Below are 17308 nucleotides of genomic sequence, written 5' to 3'. Positions count from 1 at the left end.
CGGTTCCCCTCGGGTGAAGGGGACATTGGCTTGCATCCCTATTCCATTTGGAAATAGACATGATGCTACCAAGAAGCTCTAGAGGTTTTTCAGACAGGTGATGCCATCGATCATTTACTTGGCTTTAGCGCAAGCACCTTGTTTAGATATCGATTTTCATGGGTGCCAGATACTTGAGACCAACCATGTATATTTCAGCTGACGTCAAACGACTTGCTATGGGTTTTGTGACTTCCACCTTGGCAAACAGATGGCAATGAGTTATCACTCAAAAAACCATGACAAATACTTTAGCACGTTGATCCAATTTTGAGAGGAGGAAACATTAGAAGATATTTTTGGAAGATATTTTTAGAAGATATTTTGTGCATGCAGGCGTTCCCCCTTTATAAACAGATGCAAAACCTTATATTGTCATTTCTGGGTTCAGTTCAAGGAGAATGGCCAAAGTGTTTCTTCTTTCCGCCCTCCTCTTTGGCCTGCTGCTCTTCGTAGCCGATGCATCTCGCAACATTGAGCGTACGTGTCCGCATTCTTGCAAATCGTTTGTCTAACTTGCAGATATCGTTCTAGTGACTGACAAGGAGAGCGATGTGACTTACATCGTTGAGGGGTCTCGTGAAGGTAGTAACGAGGCTGCTGGTCTCAATGTTGTCATCCCCTCCAAACACGGTAACATAGATCACGTTATGATCCCTCTTGTTGTGATCATGAGTTGTCCTTGTGATATTTATTATGCGCCACTGCTTCTCCGTTTGTTAATGCTGCAGGCCTCCAAGATAAGTACTGCTGCCTGAAGGATGGTTTGGGATCATGTGTTCAGGAGTGCGACTCCAAGATCAAATACTACTGCTGCCTCAAGAATGGACTCGGCGGCTGCCTGCAACTTTGCGAGACCAATGTCAAATACTTCTGCTGCCTCAAGAACCCTCTTGGTACCTGCTTTCAGCTGTGCGACTCGTCCAAGAAACACTACTGCTGCAAGAAGAACCCTTTTGGTACCTGCCTTGGAATGTGCCCCAAAACGGTGAACCTGATGAAGTGATCTGCGTTTGATGACAAGTGTAAGCAACATCTGGGATCAAAAGCTTATAATTGCTGATACTCTCTACGAATTTTATATTTTTACAAGATTTTCGCTATACTTTTACTTTTTTCAACTGAGTTTGTAAGGTAGCTTGCCATGCCATTGCTGCTGGATCGTCCATTGGGAGACAAGTAGCTTTGAACAAGTCCTCATTCAAGTAAATCATAGTTCGTTCTAAGGTTCTAAGAATATTTAAACTTGATCATTAGCTCGATTCATAAGATCGTCCGCTGGTTCTCCTTGGACAATGCCAACAGGAATCCACAGCCAAGCCAAGCACAAGCTGGGTACCTATCCACGTCGCTCAGCACCAGGTCGCCATCGCTGGTAAAGCTGAGGTACGCTCCTTTCGGGACGGTTTTCGCGTAGCTCGCCATGTCACCGCTGCTAGATAGTAGAGATTGAAACTCTCCTTGTCGTCCATGGCGTAGAAGACTGACAAGTAGAACTGGAACTCTTGGGAGGTTTGCTCCCAAGTAGGAGGCAGGAAGGGGTGCTGAAGCCAAGGCTAATTCGAAATATCTGGAGTGGATTCGAGAGTGGAGCTTGGAGGAAGATGGTGCTTCCAGTGACATTGGAAGCTTTGTGTGGTTGACCAACACGGGAGGATCTGGAGCGCAAGTCTTGGCCCTCGAGAGCTCTGGAAATCTCGTCATCCGGAGCAAAATTGGAGCTTTCCTGTGGCAGAGCTTTGATCATCCCTGTGATGCTGTGCTCCCTGGGATGAAGTTAGTAGCCAGCATCTCTAGGAGAACAAAGAGCCAGGGTACTTCTCACTCGAGGTAGCCGCTTCTCGGTCGCTTTGAACTCCAGTATGTTGAGGATCTTTTGGAGAGGTCTGGAGCTCCGATGAGGAAGAAGAAGAGATATCATTTCTCTTCCTCGTCAATAGCAGCTTGGAAATCCACGGGACGAAAGGTGTTATGTGGTCCACTCCAACGATCGGTGGTGTTACTGATCAAACAGGGCACCAGTTCCTCAAGATCTACTCGAATGGAGAGCCCCGGTTTACCTCGAGATCATTCAGCACCGGCAACAGCACGAAGAGCATCAACTTAAACCCCCTCTTCTTCGGGAAAAGCTCGCTTACTCGAACCTGTGGGATCTCGTTCGAGACAGCTGAAGGATGCCTCTGCATCGTTCACGAAGTACGTTTCTTCCGGGAACAAGGAGGGATGCAAGCACCTGGAAGAACCTGCGAGAACTCGCAACATCACTACATGCTCGAAGCCACAGTACGATACTTCTACAAACCTCTAGATTTATCCAGTGCGCTCCACAACGTCACTCCAGCAGCGTGCATGGCCCTGTGTATCAAAAACTGTTCGTGCAAAGGGGTGCTAAGCCAGGAGAAACGACTACCTGTTTCCAGATGATCGAAGTTTTTTCTCTGAACAAAACTCGCAACGTCGTCGATCAAGCTTTGCTGTTTTCGATCAAGCTGTACCAAGCTGGAGATCTTCCGAAGCTCAACTCACAAAGTCGCCAAGTAGCAAAAACAGGCAAAGCCAGCCATCGTCGCGGTTTTCTCTGTGGCAACCATGGCTATAATCATCATCGCAATGGTGATCTGGAAGAAACAGATAAACTCGTATCTCAAACACTACAAACCATCGTTTCCGTTCGGTGCTATGGACGTGGTGCACGTCTTCAATTACCCGGAGCTCCTCACTGCAACCAAAGCCTTCAGTGAGAAAATCGCAAGTGGAGGCGTTGGCACGGTTTTCGAAGGGATACTCTCCGTTGCCGTGAAACGGCTGGAGAGCTTCTCGAGCCAAGGATACAAACAGTTCAAGGCGGAGGTGAGAGCGATCGGAATCATCCATCACAAGAACCTTGTAAGACTCAAAGGCTTTTTTTCCCAGGAATCACACTACTTCCTGATTTACGAGTACGTAGCAAACGGATCGCTAGACAAGTGGATCTACAAGCCGCGGGAAGAGCTCAACTGGGACACGAGATTCAAGATAGTCGAGGAGATTGCTCGAGGGATGTGCTACCTCCACGAGGAATGCAGCACTAGAGTCCTGCACTTGGACATCAAGCCGCAAAACCTACTCCTGGACGAAAACTTTGGTGTCAAGATAGCAGAGTTTGGACTGTCGAGGATGGTAGAGCAAGGAGATCTAAGCGATGTCATGACAATGATCTGAGGAACACCCGGATACATGGCTCCGGAATGGTTGCAGATGAGAGTGAGAGACAAACTGGACATCTACAGCTTTGGGATCCTTGTGCTGGAAGTGGCTAGCGGACTTCAAGCTTTCCATACCTGTGTGTCTTGCGGGAGGAGCCCAAAGTTCCTGGCGGTTTGAGAAGCTTCGGTCTGGGAAGTTAATGGAGATGTTAGAAGAGAAGAGGGCGCGGCAAGAAATGGAGGCTACCTCTAAGGCCGAGAAGCTGCTTCGCATTGGAGTGTGGTGCATCCAACCGGATCCAAAGCAGCGCCCGATGCAAGTGCCCTAAGATTCTTCGAGGATATTATTTATTATTTAGATCCAGGCTTAGTGATATAGAATTTGGATTTTCGTAAATGACACTTAAAGTGTAACAATGTTTTAGAAATAATATAGAAATTAAGAGAAATAAAGATTTGGGCATATTAAATATTCATCTCAAACGCTTGTAAAAGGTTTTACATTTTAAAATTAAAGAATTTATAAATAAATAAAAATTAAACTATTTTAATTTTACTTAACTAAACCAAAATATAACAAACTAACCAGTTTTAAACATAGAATCATGGGTTTTCTTTTAGATCTTATTAAAGACGTAGGAAGAAAAGATAATTATTACTCAGGATTTTCACTTTCTAAAGTAGTGTTTTCAAAAAATGGTAAATCCTTAAGAATGACAATATCATTATTAAATGCACAACCAAATAGTAGATAAAATATAAAGGCTTTGATTTACAAGTAGAATTTACAGATATGATGGCTGATTTTGTTATGGATGATTTTGTAGAATATATCAATGGACGGTTTAGCATATAGTATCAGCTCGATTCAGATTATATTTTTCCAGATAAAGTAAAACTTGCTTATTTCACCCTACAAAACCATATAAAAACGATTGCAATATTATAAGGTATGCATAAGAAATGGACCACACCATTCTGTCTTTTCTACATTATCAAATGGGAACTTTCTGCAATCTTTAAATGGTTTATTCATGCTTTACATGCAACTTGACTGCAATCTACAAAGAGTGTAATTGTTTGGAGCACTCACACAAATAGCAAAGGCAATGGATGCTTTCTAAGGTTGCAAAAAGATGGAAATATGGTAATCTATGATGAAAATTACACGGTTGTTTGGTCAGACAGCATTTACTGGAAAGACAAATGGATTACTAGTGCATTATGTGTTGATAACTCTGGACATGTTGTCGTATACAACACTGTAGAGCAAACTTCTATATGGCAATCACCAAGATGAGAATTTAAAATCTAGCATTCACTCTACACAAATATGAGATAGAAGGACATAAGTTGATGCTCCAGAAGCTCTTGTGATGGCGCTTGGAGCAGCCATGTTTCCAAGCCGATTATTGCCATGAGTTTTACAAGCTCCAAGCAGCGTCATGTAGGCAATGGAGCCCGGCTCGATTGGCATGCTATCGATCACCTCTTGGGCCTCGTCAAGCCGGCCACTTCGCCCAAGCAAATCGATCACACACATGAAATGCTCCAAGTTTGGAGCTATGTGATGATCGAGCACAAGAGACTGGAAACTATACTTACCACTCTCAAAGAACCCGGCATGGCTACATGCAGAGAGAACACTGACAAACGTGACTTCGTCCGGATCAAGCCCCTCGAGCTTCATCCTCCAGAAGAGATCAAAAGTTTCCTCAAAATGCCCGTTGTTTGCATACACCGAGATGATTCCATTCCATGAAACCACGTCCTGCCTTGTCGTTGCCTCAAACGCCACCTTTGCCCCTTGAAGGTATCCACACCTCCCATAAAAGTTGACAACGGCATTGCTTGTCATCACGTCGGATTGAAACCTAGAGTGATGGAGCTCACCATGCACAAGCTTTCCCTTTTGGAGAGCGGTGATCCTCCCAAGGGCGTCAAGAACAGCCAAGAAACTCACCTTGTCCGCCTGGGTGCCTTCCAGATCCATTTGGTGAAAGAGCCGAGCAGCACTCTCGCATTCCCCGGCTTGGACGAAGATACAAATCAAGGTGTTCCACGAGACCGTGCTTGGCTCCTCCATTTTCTCAAATATTTCCTTTGCTTTGTGGATATGCCCGGCTTGGGCATGCGCCACCATAGCTGTTTTGTGCGAGAAGCTGTCCCAGCAGGGCATCCTTTTCGTGAGAATCTCCAGAGCCTCGTTCACTCTCCCGTGCTGGATATAAGCCGCCGCGAGCGTGTTAAACGAGACCACGTCTGGAGAAGGAATGGTTTCCTCGAGGAAACTCGCGGCCTTGGCGAGATGCCCGTTTTGCGCATATGATCTTAGCAAAGAGTTCCACGAGACAGTGGATGGGTGCTCGATGCGATCAAACACTGCCTTGGATTCCTCCACTCCCTTGCATTTTCCATAGCTCGCCACCAGTGAAGTCGCCACGGCGAGATCGGAGATCCAGCCAGTGTGATCCGCCGCTGCGTGAACTTGGCGGCAGTGGGAGAGGCTCGAGAGGCCCGAGCACGCATCGAGAGCTGCGAGGAACGTCGCGCGGTCGGGTGTTGTGTCGATCTGCCAGAACAGCGCGAGTGATTCCTCGCAGTGACCGAGCTGGGCATAGGCCGCGATGATCGAGCTCCACGAACTCGTGTCTCGCTGCTCCATCCGATCGAATACCCGCCTCGCGCTAGCGAGGTGGCCTCTCTGGAGATACGCGGTGATCAGCGCGTTGCATGCCGCGATAGTGATCTCTGGCGAGATCTCGAGCAAGAACAGTGCTTGATCGAAGTGTCCCTGCTGGGCTTGAGCTCTAGCGACGATGCTCCACGAGGAAAGATCTCTCCGGGGCATTGTCTTGAAAAGGAGCATCGCTTCGTCGAGGCATCCATTGTGAGCATACGTCGCGATCATGGCGTTCCAGAGCTCTCTCCGCCGCTTCTTCTGCTCGAAGACGAGCTCGGCCCTCTCCACCGCACCGGATCTGCCAAACATCTTGATCAAGGAGCACGATACTCCGTGATTGCTACGCAAGGATCCGCAGGCTTGGCTCAAGTGGAAGATCCTCTCGCATCGATCAGGATCGCCAAGGCTGCCGCAGGCGTCGATGGCGATGATGTACGTGAGTTTGTTCTTGAGAACGTCCATTGAATCGAAAAGGTCTAGAGCTTCTAGCAGATGCCCAAGCAGGGCAAGTGCTGTGATCATCGCGTTCCAGAGAGTGACGTCCTTGTGGCTTGTTTGATGAAATATCTCAAGCAACGAAACCATGTCACCTTTCGAAGCATAAGCTATGAGCAGTGATGTTCTTGAACGAAGATCGTGGGCTGGGAGCCTTTCATACAAATCTATAGACTCCAAAACATGCCCCTTTTGGGCAAATGCCGAAAGTAGAGCGTTCCAGACAGCCAAATCTCTTTGTTTCATGCAATCAAAGAGATCCTTTCCCTCCTGGAGCCGTTCATGGCGAGATGTGGCATCAATTATCGTCGTCCAGGAGATCACATCAACGCAAGGCATTCGGTCGAAGAACTCTCGCGCTTTGCAAAGATTCCCTGATTGGGCATACGCGGACAGCATGGCGTTCCAGCATATCGCATTCCTGCCAATGATCCGATCAAAGAAATGCTCCGCGCTCTCGGCCTCGCCAATCTTTCCATAAACCACAACGAGCGCCGCCCCGACAGCGATCTGGGTATGAATTCCCAGCCAGATTGCTTCCATGGCAATCGCCCTTGCCAGATCTCTATCCAGCCCTTCGATCCCGGCAATGGCATCGAGAACGCTCACGAAGCTGATGGAATCCGGCGCCACGCCCTCGAGATCCAAGCCCCGGAAAAATCCCAGCGCCTCTCTGCAATGCCCATTCTGGGCATACGCCGCGATGATCGTGTTCCAGGACACAAGATCTCTCTCCGGGATGGAATCGAAGAGCTCCTGCGACCGCGAGAGATTCCCAGCGCCTGCGCACCCGGAAATCAGCGCATTCCAGGAGACCACATCGCGATGAGCCATTCGCGTGAAAACGTCCCTGGCTCTGGCAAGATCCTCTGTCTGGGCAAATGCTCGCAGCAAGATCGTCCACGAGTAGACGTTGCGGCGGGCTGCGCCGCTGTGGAAGACGTTCTCGGCATCCCGCAGGCTGCCGCAGACGCTGTACATGTGAATGACAAGATTCGCGACGAATGTGTTGCGATCCAGGCCCGCCCTGGCGATCTGCGAGTGGAGAATCCGCGCCTCCGTGGGAGATCGGCATTTTCGGAGTAGTGCCGCCGCAGCATTTACGCGCATAGAACCATGATGCGTTTTAGGGTTCTAAAATATTTTCTTGGGATGTTTCTTCGAATGCTGTCCTTTGTCAGTTTAAAAACTTAGATTGCTAACACATTAATGATCAATTTTTTGTTCTGGGGAGATAGATTCAGTTCTGATTTGATGTTCGAATTGAAGAACTCTCCAAGCACTGAGGTGAACCATCACACTTTCATTCACACTAGACATCCAGAATTCACAATTGAATCAGGTAGCTTTGACAGACATTATGCAAGCACAATTTCTCAATCTTGAGTATGAATTTGGCGTTTGGACAAGGATTTCTCCCTTTCCTTGAATCTTTCTACTTTGATTTTTTCACTAGCACTTGGGCACCACTAATTTTCAGGAAGTCTCAAGAGAGAAATTCATTGTTTCCATTTAGATTCTTCTCCCAGCTTAGTTTTCTACTCAACACCAAATGCTTAGTGTGGATACCTTGGAGGGGCAAGGTTGGCTTCTGAGGCAACGACAGGGCAGGACATGGTTTCATGGAATGGAATCATCTCGGTATATGCAAACAACGGTCATTTTGATGAAACTTTTGATTTCTTCTGGAGGATGAAGCACGAGGGGCTTGATCCGGACGAAGTTACAATTGTCAGTGTTCTCTCTGCATGTAGCCACGCCCGGCTCTTTGAGAGTGGTAAGCATAGTTTCCAGCCTCTTGTGCTCGATCATCACATAGCTCCAAACTTGGAGCATTTCATGTGTGTGATCGATTTGCTTGGGTGAACTGGCCGGCTTGATGAGGCCCAAGAGGTGATCGATAGCATGCCAATCGAGCCGGGCTCCATTGCCTACATGACGCTGCTTGGGGCTTGTAAAACTCATGGCAATAATCGGTTTGGCGCCATCGCAAGAGCTTCTGGAGCATCAACTTATGTCCGTTTGTCTCATATTTGTGTAGAGTGAATGCTAGATTTTAAATTCTCATCTTCGTGATGGGCATATACAAGTTTGCTCTACAGTGTTGCATACTATAACACGTCCAGAGTTATTAACACATAATGCGCTAGTAATCCATTTGTCTTTCCAGTAAATGCTGTATGACCAAACAACCGTGTAATTTTCATCATAGATTACCATATTTCCATCTTTTTGCAACCTTAGAAAGCATCCATTGCCTTTGCTATTTGTGTGAGTGCTCCAAACAATTACACTCTTTGTATATAAAACTAGATTGCAATCCAGTTGCATGTAAAGCGTGAATATTCCATTTAGAGATTGCAGAAAGTTCCCATTTGATAATGTAGAAAAGACAAAAATGGTGTGGTCCATTTCTTATGCAGACCTTATAAATATTGAAATCGTTTTTATGTGGTTGTGAGTACGTTTTACTTTATGTGGAAAAATATAATCTGAATCAAACTGATATGATTTGGTAAATTGTCCATTGATATATTCTGTGGATCCAAATTTTACAAAAAGCATCCATAACAAAACCAACCATCATATTTGTAAATTCTACTTGTAAATCAAAGCCTTTATATATTATACTAAAATCAGGAAAGATATTCCATCTACTATTTGGTTGTGCATTTAAAAATGATATTGTCATATTTATTCAAAAACACGGAGCAATAATTATTTTTCTTACTTCTTTAATAAGATCTAAAAAAACAATGATTCTAAAGTGGTTTTCGTAACTGACATTTAAATAATAACCATGTTTTAATATTAAAAGGAAAAATTGGGAAAATATTCCAAATAAAACTTTTTTAATTTTCTTAACTAAACTAAAATATAACATATTAAACTAGATTAAACTAAAAGCTTTAACTCCTTAAAGGATCTAAATAATAAAGAATTCATTGGTCAAAGAATTTTAGGGCACTCCTTGCAACATTTTGACGACTTGAGCCATTGCAGGGCGCTCCCTTGGATCCGGCTGGATGCACCACACTCCAATGCGAAGCAGCTTCTCGGCCTTAGAGATAGCCTCCATTTCGTGCCGGGCCCTCTTCTCTTCTAACATCTCCATTAACTTCCCAGACCGAAGCTTCTCAAACGCCCATGCCCGGGCTCCTCCCGCAAGACACACAGGTATGGAAAGCTTGTAATCCGGTAGCCACTTCCAGCACAAGGATCCCAAAGCTGTAGACGTCCAGTTTGTCGCTCACTCTCATCTCATATGTCCGGGTGTTCCTCGGATCATGGTCATGACATCGCTTAGATCTCCTTGCTCTACCATCCTGGACAGTCCAAAGTCTGCTATCTTGACACCAAAGTTCTCGTCCAGGAGTATGTTTTGCGGCTTGATATCCAAGTGGAGGACTCTAGTGCTGCATTCCTCGTGGAGGTAGCGAATCCCTTGAGCAATCTCCTCGACTATCCTGAATCTCGTGTCCCAGTTGAGCTCTTCCAGCGGCTTGTAGATCCACTTGTCTAGCAATCCGTTTGGTACGTACTCGTAAACCAGGAAGTGGTGTGATTCCTGGGAACAAAAGCCTTTGAGTCTTACGAGGTTCTTGTGATGGATGCTTCTGATCGCCCCCACCTCCGCCTTGAACTGCTTGTATCCTTGGCTCGAGAAGGTTTCCAGACGCTTGACAGGAACCTTGGATCCATCCGAGAGTATCCCTTCGAAAACCGTGCCAAAGCCTCCACTTGCGATTTTCTTACTGAAGGCTTTGGTTGCAGTGTGGAGCTCCGGGTACGTGAAGACGCGCACCACGTCCATAGCACCGGATGGAAGCGATGGTTTGTAGTGTTTGAGCTACGAGTTTATCTGTTTCTTCCAGATCACCATTGCGATGATGATTATAGCCATGGTTGCCACAGAGAAAGCCGCGACGAGGGCTGGCTTTGCCTTTTTCTGCTGCTTGGCTACTTTGTTCTGCGAGCTGCCTGGTGCTGAGAGCTTTGGAAGATCTCCATCTTGGTACAACTTGATCTAAAACAGCAAAGCTTGATCGACGACGTTGCGAGTTCTGTTCAAAGCAAAAACTTCATTCATCTGGAAACAGGTACTCGTTTTCTCCTGGCTTAGAACTGCTTTGCACGAACAGTTTTTGATACACAGGGCCATGCACGCTGCTGGAGTGACGTTGTGGAGCGCACTGGATAAATCTAGAGGTTTGTAGAAGTATCGTACTGTGGCTTCGAGCATGTAGTATGTTGCGAGTTCTCGCAGGCTCTTCCAGGTTCGTTTTCGGGCTTGCACCTCTCCTTGTCCCCGGAAGAAACGTACTCCATGGATGACGATCCCCTGGTGTCGTTCTTGAGCTCCGGACAGAGGCATCCATCAGCTGTCTGGAACGAGATCCCACAGGTTCGAGTAAGCAAGCTGTTCCCGAATAACTGCGGGTTTTAAGTCGATGCTCGTCGTGCTGTTGCTGCTGCTGAATGATCTCGAGGTAAAATGGAGCTCTCCATTCGAGTAGATCTTGAGTAACTGGTATCCGTATTGACCAGTAACATCACCGATCGTTGGAGTGGACCACATAACACCTTTCGTCCCGTGGATTTCCAAGCTGCTATTGACGAGGAAGAGAAACGATATCTCTTCTTCTTCCTCGTCGGAGCTCCAGAGCTCTCCAAAATATCCCAACATACTGGAGTTCAAAGCGACCAAGAAGCAGCTTACCCGAGTGAGAAGTACCCTCGCTCTTTGTTCTCGTTAGAGATGCTGGCTACTAACTTCATCCCTGGTTTTAGAGGCTGGCAGGGAGCATAGCATCACCGGGATGACCAAAGCTCTGCCACAGCAAAGCTCCAGTTTTGCTCCGGATTACGAGATTTCCAGAGCTCTCGAGGCCCGTGTTGGTCGACCACAAAAAAATTTCATCTACGTCGCTCAGCACTAGGTCGCGGTACGCTCCTTTCCGGACAGGTTTTCGCGTAGCTCGCCATGCCACCGCTGTTGGATAGTTCCATGGCGTCCATTGGGAGGAAAACTGACAAGTAGAACTGAGACTCTTGCGAGGTTTGCTCCTAGGGGTGGTAAAGCCAAGTATAATTCGAGCTTGGAGGACAATGGCGCTTGTAGTGTCATTGAGACGATGCATTATGCACTAGACAATTGAGAAACCAAAGGTGGCGATGAATATCAGCATGGAATTGGAAGACATGACAAGAAAGCGCACCGTTCTTTCGTAGGTGTGTTGGGACGATCTTCTGAATCGAGCTAAGGCTCAAGTTTAAACAATTATTCATAAAATAAGATATTCTTAGAACCTTTCACGTGCATGGGACTATAACAGCTTCCAAGTTTTTTTTTCTTACAATTTACTTAAATGAGGCGCTGAGACCTTGTTCAAAGGGGATTGTAACGCCTCCAGTTCTACTTGTCTCCCAATGGACGATCCAGCAGCAGTGGCATGGCAAGCTATGCTAAAAGGGAACTTACAAACTCAGTTGAAAAACGTAAATGTCTAGATAAAAAATTGTAAAGAGTATCAGCAATCATAAGCTTTTGATTCCAGATGTTGCATATACTTTTCATCAAACGCGGATCACTTCATCAGGTCCACGGTTTTGGGGCACATTCCAACGCAGACCTCAAAGCCGTTCTTTTTGCAGCAGTAGTGTTCCTTGGACGAGTCGCAGAGCTGTAGGCAGCTCCCGAATCCATTCTTCAAGCAGCAGTAGTATTTGATGTTGGAGTCGCAGTTCTGAAGACATCCAAAGGCGTTGCTCAGGCAGCAGAATGTATCTTGGAGGCCTGCAAGCATGAAAAGCGGAGAAGCAGTGGCATAATCAACATCACAAGGACAGCTCGTGGTCACAACAAGAGTTACCGTGATTCGGGGTGCTCTGGATGACAACATTGAGATCAGCAGCCTCGTTACCATCACGAGGCCCCTCGACGACATAAGTCACATCGCTCTCCCTGCCAGTCACTAGAACCATTCTGCAGGTTAGAGAAAGGATTTGCAAGAATGCGGAAGTGTTTGCACGTACGCTGAGTGTTGCGAGATGCATCCGCTACGAAGAGCAGCAGGCCAAAGAGGAGGGCGGAGAGAAGAACTTTGGCCATTCTTGAGAAATATTATGCTTGACAATGCGAGGTTTTGCATCTGTTTATAAAGGGGGAATGCCCGCATGCGATGCATGCCTCCTGTTAAACAGTCTCTCTCCACCTTGCTGGCAATGATGTGGCAGATTACATGGCACTTCTCTCTTTCCACTCCCGTCCGACTTGCTACCACACAACATTACTTCCAATCACTTTAACTTGGACCACACAGGACAAGATCAAAGACAAAAACTACCACCACAACAACAACTTTCCAGACCCTACAAAAAGGTTGACAGGCAAACAAACACACTAGGGATGAATAATGCATCCATCCATTCTAAGTTGGTCAAACAAGATGCCAAGTTTCGCGTTATCGAAAGATGTTTTGTTTGATTGATTGAGTGATCTTGTGTGAAAACTTGGGGATTGTATAATCTAGGGATGGAAGTTTGGAGTATTGCGTAGAGGCCCTAGATTTGAGAGAAGAGGGTATTTGTGGCAGATTACATGGCACTTCTCTGTCCTGTGTGGTCCAAGTTAAAGTGATTGGAACTATTTTCCTTTGTGTCCAATGCTAACTAGTGTGTATTTCTCCTTTTGCTTTGCTCCTCTGAATTGGGGGACTTTGGGATACCCTCTTCTCTAGGGGGTTTTAGGTTCTTCTTTGGAATGGAAATGCTGGTCGACCCAAGCAGCAGCAGCAGCAGCAACGCCAGCTAGATTGGAAGCGCTCTTGTTTTCTGCTTTCAAGGGGCAGCAACAACGATCATATGGAGGTTTCTATGAGCTCTGGCATCATTACACCCAAGAAGGGAAGACTTTATGAATGTTCGTATCCTGACGCATTTTAAAAGCGCTCGAATATCCACCAGAATATTTCTTGTAAACCTAAAGTGGGGTTTTAGGGTTCGTCGTAGGGTTTTAGGTCTTGCAGGGATGGGGAAGGCGAAAAAGGGGAAGCACCGGCTGGATCGCTTCTACTACCTCGCCAAGGAGCAGGGCTACCGCTCTCGTGCCGCATTCAAGCTCGTGCAGCTCGATCGCAAGTATGGCTTCCTCAGCTCGGCGCACTCGCTGCTGGATTTGTGCGCGGCGCCCGGGGGATGGATGCAGGTGGCCGCGTGAGGTCTGTGGTAATCGGCGTGGATCTGGTGCCGATTCGCCCCGTGAGAGCGCTCCAGGGCGATATCACCACTCCAAAATGCGCGTCGGATATTGGGAAGATTCTCGACCAGAATGGGTTGAGAATGGTCGATGTTGTGCTCCACGATGGCTCCCCCAATGTGGGAGGTGCCTGGGCCAAAGAAGCCATGACGCAGTCGTCTCTTGTCCTGGATTCTTTGAAGTTGGCTACCAAGTTTCTGGCTCCCAAAGGAACGTTTGTCACCAAGGTACGAAGAATTCCTTTTCTTCCTCCATTTTTGAATTTTTCCTCCTTCTCTGATTCCCAAAATTGGTTTTTTCTTGCAGGTTTTTCGATCCCAAGATTATAACGCGCTGAAGTATGCATTTGAACAGGTATGTTTGTCATGGTTTTTTGAGTGATATTTCATTGCCTCTTGTATCGTTTGGTAGCTGTTTGCCAAGGTGGAAGTAGCAAGTCGTTCGACATCAGCTGAAATATACGTGGTTGGTCTCAAGTATCTGGCACCCGTGAAAATCGATCCGCGTAACTTGGACCCTCGCTTTTTATTTGAAGAGATTCCTCAGCCCCCAAAGGTGGGTTTTGTTATTGTAAACAAGGTGCTTGCGCTAAAGCCGAGTAAATTGTGTAGGTGATCGACGTTCTTCGTAGTAGTAAACAGAAACGTCACCGCGAGGGGTGGGTTCTCACGTCAAATAGACTCTTGTTTTTATGTTTTTCTTTTCCTGCAGATACGATGACGCTAACACTACCTTTCGTAAAGACTGCACGGCAGCAGACTTCGTCTGGTCCGAAAAACCTCTAGAGCTTCTTGGTAGCATCACGTCTATTTCGTTTGATGATCCGAAAAGTTCGCCAATCAAAGACCACGCTGAAACATCTGACGAGGTACGTTCATATCTATTCCTCGTTTGCTTGTTTTGATTGGGAGGACTTTTTCCTGTAGATAAAGGCATTATGCGAAGATCTTAGAGTTCTGGGGAAGAAAGAATTCAAGCAACTTTTGAAGTAAGTTTTACTTCTCGTGGCTGTTGTCTTTCATGCTCATTTGGTTCTCGCAGGTGGTCTGTGATGCTGTGCTCCCTGGGATGAAGTTAGTAGCCAGCATCTCTAAGGAGAACAAAGAGCCAGAGTACTTCTCACTGGAGGTAGCCGCTTCTCGGTCGCTTTGAACTCCAGTATGTTGAGGATCTTTTGGAGAGGTCTGGAGATCTTTTCGATGAGGAAGAAGAAGAGATATCATTTCTCTTCCTCGTCAATAGCAGCTTGGAAATCCACGGGACGAAAGGTGTTATGTGGTCCACTCCAACGATCGGTGGTGTTACTGATCAAGCAGGGTACCAGTTCCTCAAGATCTACTCGAATGGAGAGCCCCGGTTTACCTCGAGATCATTCAGCACCGGCAACAGCACGAAGAGCATCAACTTAAACCCGCTCTTCTTCGGGAAAAGCTCGCTTACTCGAACCTGTGGGATCTCGTTCGAGACAGCTGAAGGATGCCTCTGCATCGTTCACGAAGTACGTTTCTTCCGGGGACAAGGAGGGATGCAAGCACCTGTAAGAACCTGCGAGAACTCGCAACATTACTACATGCTCGAAGCCAAAGGACGATACTTCTACAAACCTCTAGATTTATCCAGTGCGCTCCACAACGTCACTCCAGCAGCGTGCATGGCCCTGTGTGTCAAAAACTGTTCGTGCAAAGGGATGCTAAGCCAGGAGAAACGACTACCTGTTTCCAGATGACCGAAGTTTTTTCTCTGAACAAAACTCGCAACGTCGTCGATCAAGCTTTGCTGTTTTCGATCAAGTTGTACCAAGCTGGAGATCTTCCGAAGCTCTCAACACCAGGCAACTCACAAAGTCGCCAAATACCAAAAACAGGCAAAGCCAGCCATCGTCGCGGTTTTCTCTGTGGCGACCATGGCTATAATCATCATCGCAATGGTGATCTGGAAGAAACAGATAAACTCGTACCTCAAACACTACAAACCATCGTTGATGCGCGTCTTTAATTACCCGGAGCTCCTCACTGCAACCAAAGCCTTCAGTGAGAAAATCGCAAGTGGAGGCGTTGGCACGGTTTTCGAAGGGATACTCTCCGTTGCCGTGAAACGGCTGGAGAGCTTCTCGAGCCAAGGATACAAACAGTTCAAGGCGGAGGTGAGAGCGATCGGAATCATCCATCACAAGAACCTTGTAAGACTCAAAGGCTTTTTTTCCCAGGAATCACACTACTTCCTGATTTACGAGTACGTAGCAAACGGATCGCTAGACAAGTGGATCTACAAGCCGCGGGAAGAGCTCAACTGGGACACGAGATTCAAGATAGTCGAGGAGATTGCTCGAGGGATGTGCTACCTCCACGAGGAATGCAGCACTAGAGTCCTGCACTTGGACATCAAGCCGCAAAACCTACTCCTGGACGAAAACTTTGGTGTCAAGATAGCAGAGTTTGGACTGTCGAGGATGGTAGAGCAAGGAGATCTAAGCGATGTCATGACAATGATCTGAGGAACACCCGGATACATGGCTCCGGAATGGTTGCAGATGAGAGTGAGAGACAAACTGGACATCTACAGCTTTGGGATCCTTGTGCTGGAAGTGGCGCTTTCCATACCTGTGTGTCTTGCGGGAGGAGCCCAAAGTTCCTGGCGGTTTGAGAAGCTTCGGTCTGGCAAGAAATGGAGGCTACCTCTAAGGCCGAGAAGCTGCTTCGCATTGGAGTGTGGTGCATCCAACCGGATCCAAAGCAGCGCCCGATGCAAGTGCCCTAAGATTCTTCGAGGATATTATTTATTATTTAGATCCAGGCTTAGTGATATAGAATTTGGATTTTCGTAAATGGCACTTAAAGTTTAACAATGTTTTTGAAATAATATAGAAATTAAGAGAAATAAAGATTTGGGCATATTAAATATTCATCTCAAACGCTTGTAAAAGGTTTTACATTTTAAAATTAAAGAATTTATAAATAAATAAAAATTAAACTATTTTAATTTTACTTAACTAAACCAAAATATAACAAACTAACCAGTTTTAAACATAGAATCATGGGTTTTCTTTTAGATCTTATTAAAGACGTAGGAAGAAAAGATAATTATTACTCAGGATTTTCACTTTCTAAAGTAGTGTTTTCAAAAAATGGTAAATCCTTAAGAATGACAATATCATTATTAAATGCACAATCAAATAGTAGATAAAATATAAAGGCTTTGATTTACAAGTAGAATTTACAGATATTATCAGCAGAATATATGAATGGACGGTTTAGCATATCGTATCAGCTTGATTCAGATTAAATTTGCTTATTTTCACCCTACAAAACCATATAAAAACGATTGCAATATTTATAAGGTATGCATAAGAAATGAACCACACCATTCTGTCTTTTCTACATTATCAAATGGGAACTTTCTGCAATCTTTAAATGGTTTATTCAGGACTGCAATCTACAAAGAGTATAATTGTTTGGAGCACTCACACAAATAGCTTTCTAAGGTTGCAAAAAGATGGAAATATGGTAATCTATGATGAAAATTACACAGTTGTTTGGTCAGACAGCATTTACTGGAAAGACAAATGGATTACTAGTGCATTATGTGTTGATAACTCTGGACATGTTGTAGTATACAACACTGTAGAGCAAACTTGTATATGGCAATCAC

General features: G+C 45.9%; 7 protein-coding genes and 1 long non-coding RNA gene across 12 annotated transcripts; 4 read left to right on the top strand and 4 right to left on the bottom strand.

Moving 5' to 3' along the window:
* Positions 1-402: 402 nt before the first annotated feature.
* LOC9660742 lies at positions 403-1155 on the top strand. The gene is made up of 3 exons (XM_024662645.1): positions 403-519; positions 574-672; positions 771-1155. Exons 1-3 carry the CDS (start codon positions 441-443, stop codon positions 1043-1045), a joined length of 453 nt encoding a protein of 150 aa, XP_024518413.1. The 5' UTR covers positions 403-440; the 3' UTR covers positions 1046-1155.
* A 121-nt stretch (positions 1156-1276) lies between these two features.
* On the bottom strand, positions 1277-3611 carry LOC112341854. Of its 5 annotated transcripts, none has more exons than XR_002990707.1 (5): positions 3472-3611; positions 3360-3413; positions 2450-2758; positions 2100-2394; positions 1277-2041 (listed from the first exon to the last, which is right to left on the bottom strand). It is a non-coding gene; the product is annotated as an uncharacterized LOC112341854 (long non-coding RNA). The 5 variants fall into 5 exon arrangements; XR_002990710.1 differs by having other exon boundaries at positions 1484-2282; positions 2342-2394; XR_002990709.1 differs by having other exon boundaries at positions 1484-2394; positions 2450-2632; positions 2699-2758.
* LOC112341826 (G-type lectin S-receptor-like serine/threonine-protein kinase At5g24080) lies at positions 2611-3319 on the top strand. The gene is made up of 2 exons (XM_024662630.1): positions 2611-2889; positions 2953-3319. Exons 1-2 carry the CDS (start codon positions 2629-2631, stop codon positions 3238-3240), a joined length of 549 nt encoding a protein of 182 aa, XP_024518398.1. The 5' UTR covers positions 2611-2628; the 3' UTR covers positions 3241-3319.
* A 931-nt stretch (positions 3612-4542) lies between the features above and the next one.
* On the bottom strand, positions 4543-7512 carry LOC112351463 (pentatricopeptide repeat-containing protein At3g09040, mitochondrial-like). The gene is made up of 2 exons (XM_024689427.1): positions 7193-7512; positions 4543-7075 (listed from the first exon to the last, which is right to left on the bottom strand). The coding sequence occupies exons 1-2, from the start codon at positions 7510-7512 to the stop codon at positions 4543-4545; spliced, it is 2853 nt and encodes a 950-aa protein (XP_024545195.1).
* Positions 7513-9361: 1849 nt separating this feature from the next.
* LOC9660741 (G-type lectin S-receptor-like serine/threonine-protein kinase SD2-5) lies at positions 9362-10216 on the bottom strand. Its single transcript, XM_002962332.2, has 2 exons — positions 9725-10216; positions 9362-9607 (listed from the first exon to the last, which is right to left on the bottom strand). The coding sequence occupies exons 1-2, from the start codon at positions 10214-10216 to the stop codon at positions 9362-9364; spliced, it is 738 nt and encodes a 245-aa protein (XP_002962378.2).
* Positions 10217-11921: 1705 nt separating this feature from the next.
* LOC9661802 lies at positions 11922-12553 on the bottom strand. Its single transcript, XM_002962331.2, has 3 exons — positions 12439-12553; positions 12276-12377; positions 11922-12199 (listed from the first exon to the last, which is right to left on the bottom strand). The coding sequence occupies exons 1-3, from the start codon at positions 12512-12514 to the stop codon at positions 11991-11993; spliced, it is 387 nt and encodes a 128-aa protein (XP_002962377.1). The 5' UTR covers positions 12515-12553; the 3' UTR covers positions 11922-11990.
* Positions 12554-13420: 867 nt separating this feature from the next.
* Positions 13421-15885, top strand: LOC112340469 (adoMet-dependent rRNA methyltransferase spb1-like). Its single transcript, XM_024662623.1, is given in 8 exon segments — positions 13421-13613; positions 13616-13887; positions 13967-14014; positions 14072-14215; positions 14272-14318; positions 14372-14528; positions 14587-14648; positions 14702-15885. Coding segments are annotated over 8 exon segments (942 nt in total). The 5' UTR covers positions 13421-13432; the 3' UTR covers positions 14733-15885.
* LOC9660740 (G-type lectin S-receptor-like serine/threonine-protein kinase At5g24080) lies at positions 15534-16233 on the top strand. The gene is made up of 2 exons (XM_024662637.1): positions 15534-15803; positions 15867-16233. The coding sequence occupies exons 1-2, from the start codon at positions 15564-15566 to the stop codon at positions 16152-16154; spliced, it is 528 nt and encodes a 175-aa protein (XP_024518405.1). The 5' UTR covers positions 15534-15563; the 3' UTR covers positions 16155-16233.
* The last annotated feature ends 1075 nt before the right edge of the window (positions 16234-17308 follow it).

The sequence above is a fragment of the Selaginella moellendorffii genome, unplaced genomic scaffold, assembly GCF_000143415.4.
Source record: "Selaginella moellendorffii unplaced genomic scaffold, v1.0 SELMOscaffold_2, whole genome shotgun sequence".
Taxonomy (NCBI): Eukaryota; Viridiplantae; Streptophyta; class Lycopodiopsida; order Selaginellales; family Selaginellaceae; genus Selaginella; species Selaginella moellendorffii.
Note: the sequence above shows the minus strand (reverse complement) of the source record. Positions and strands in the feature narration are given on the sequence as shown.

Bases quoted from the DNA above. Each gene is read 5' to 3' on its own strand.
- LOC9660742 (XM_024662645.1), top strand. From the start codon at position 441: ATGGCCAAAGTGTTTCTTCTTTCCGCCCTCCTCTTTGGCCTGCTGCTC. The intron at 520-573 runs GTACGTGTCCGC...ATATCGTTCTAG, and splicing joins TGCATCTCGCAACATTGAGC to TGACTGACAAGGAGAGCGAT. The intron at 673-770 runs GTAACATAGATC...TTAATGCTGCAG, and splicing joins TGTCATCCCCTCCAAACACG to GCCTCCAAGATAAGTACTGC.
- LOC112341826 (XM_024662630.1), top strand. From the start codon at position 2,629: ATGGCTATAATCATCATCGCAATGGTGATCTGGAAGAAACAGATAAAC. The intron at 2,890-2,952 runs GTGAGAGCGATC...TTTTTTTCCCAG, and splicing joins ACAAACAGTTCAAGGCGGAG to GAATCACACTACTTCCTGAT.
- LOC112351463 (XM_024689427.1), bottom strand. From the start codon at position 7,512: ATGCGCGTAAATGCTGCGGCGGCACTACTCCGAAAATGCCGATCTCCC. The intron at 7,076-7,192 runs GTGCGCAGGCGC...TGGGCATTGCAG, and splicing joins TGGAATGCGCTGATTTCCGG to AGAGGCGCTGGGATTTTTCC.
- LOC9660741 (XM_002962332.2), bottom strand. From the start codon at position 10,216: ATGGACGTGGTGCGCGTCTTCACGTACCCGGAGCTCCACACTGCAACC. The intron at 9,608-9,724 runs GTAGAGCAAGGA...TTGTGCTGGAAG, and splicing joins ACTTTGGACTGTCCAGGATG to TGGCTACCGGATTACAAGCT.
- LOC9661802 (XM_002962331.2), bottom strand. From the start codon at position 12,514: ATGGCCAAAGTTCTTCTCTCCGCCCTCCTCTTTGGCCTGCTGCTCTTC. The intron at 12,378-12,438 runs GTACGTGCAAAC...GAATGGTTCTAG, and splicing joins TGCATCTCGCAACACTCAGC to TGACTGGCAGGGAGAGCGAT. The intron at 12,200-12,275 runs GTAACTCTTGTT...TCATGCTTGCAG, and splicing joins CCAGAGCACCCCGAATCACG to GCCTCCAAGATACATTCTGC.
- LOC9660740 (XM_024662637.1), top strand. From the start codon at position 15,564: ATGGCTATAATCATCATCGCAATGGTGATCTGGAAGAAACAGATAAAC. The intron at 15,804-15,866 runs GTGAGAGCGATC...TTTTTTTCCCAG, and splicing joins ACAAACAGTTCAAGGCGGAG to GAATCACACTACTTCCTGAT.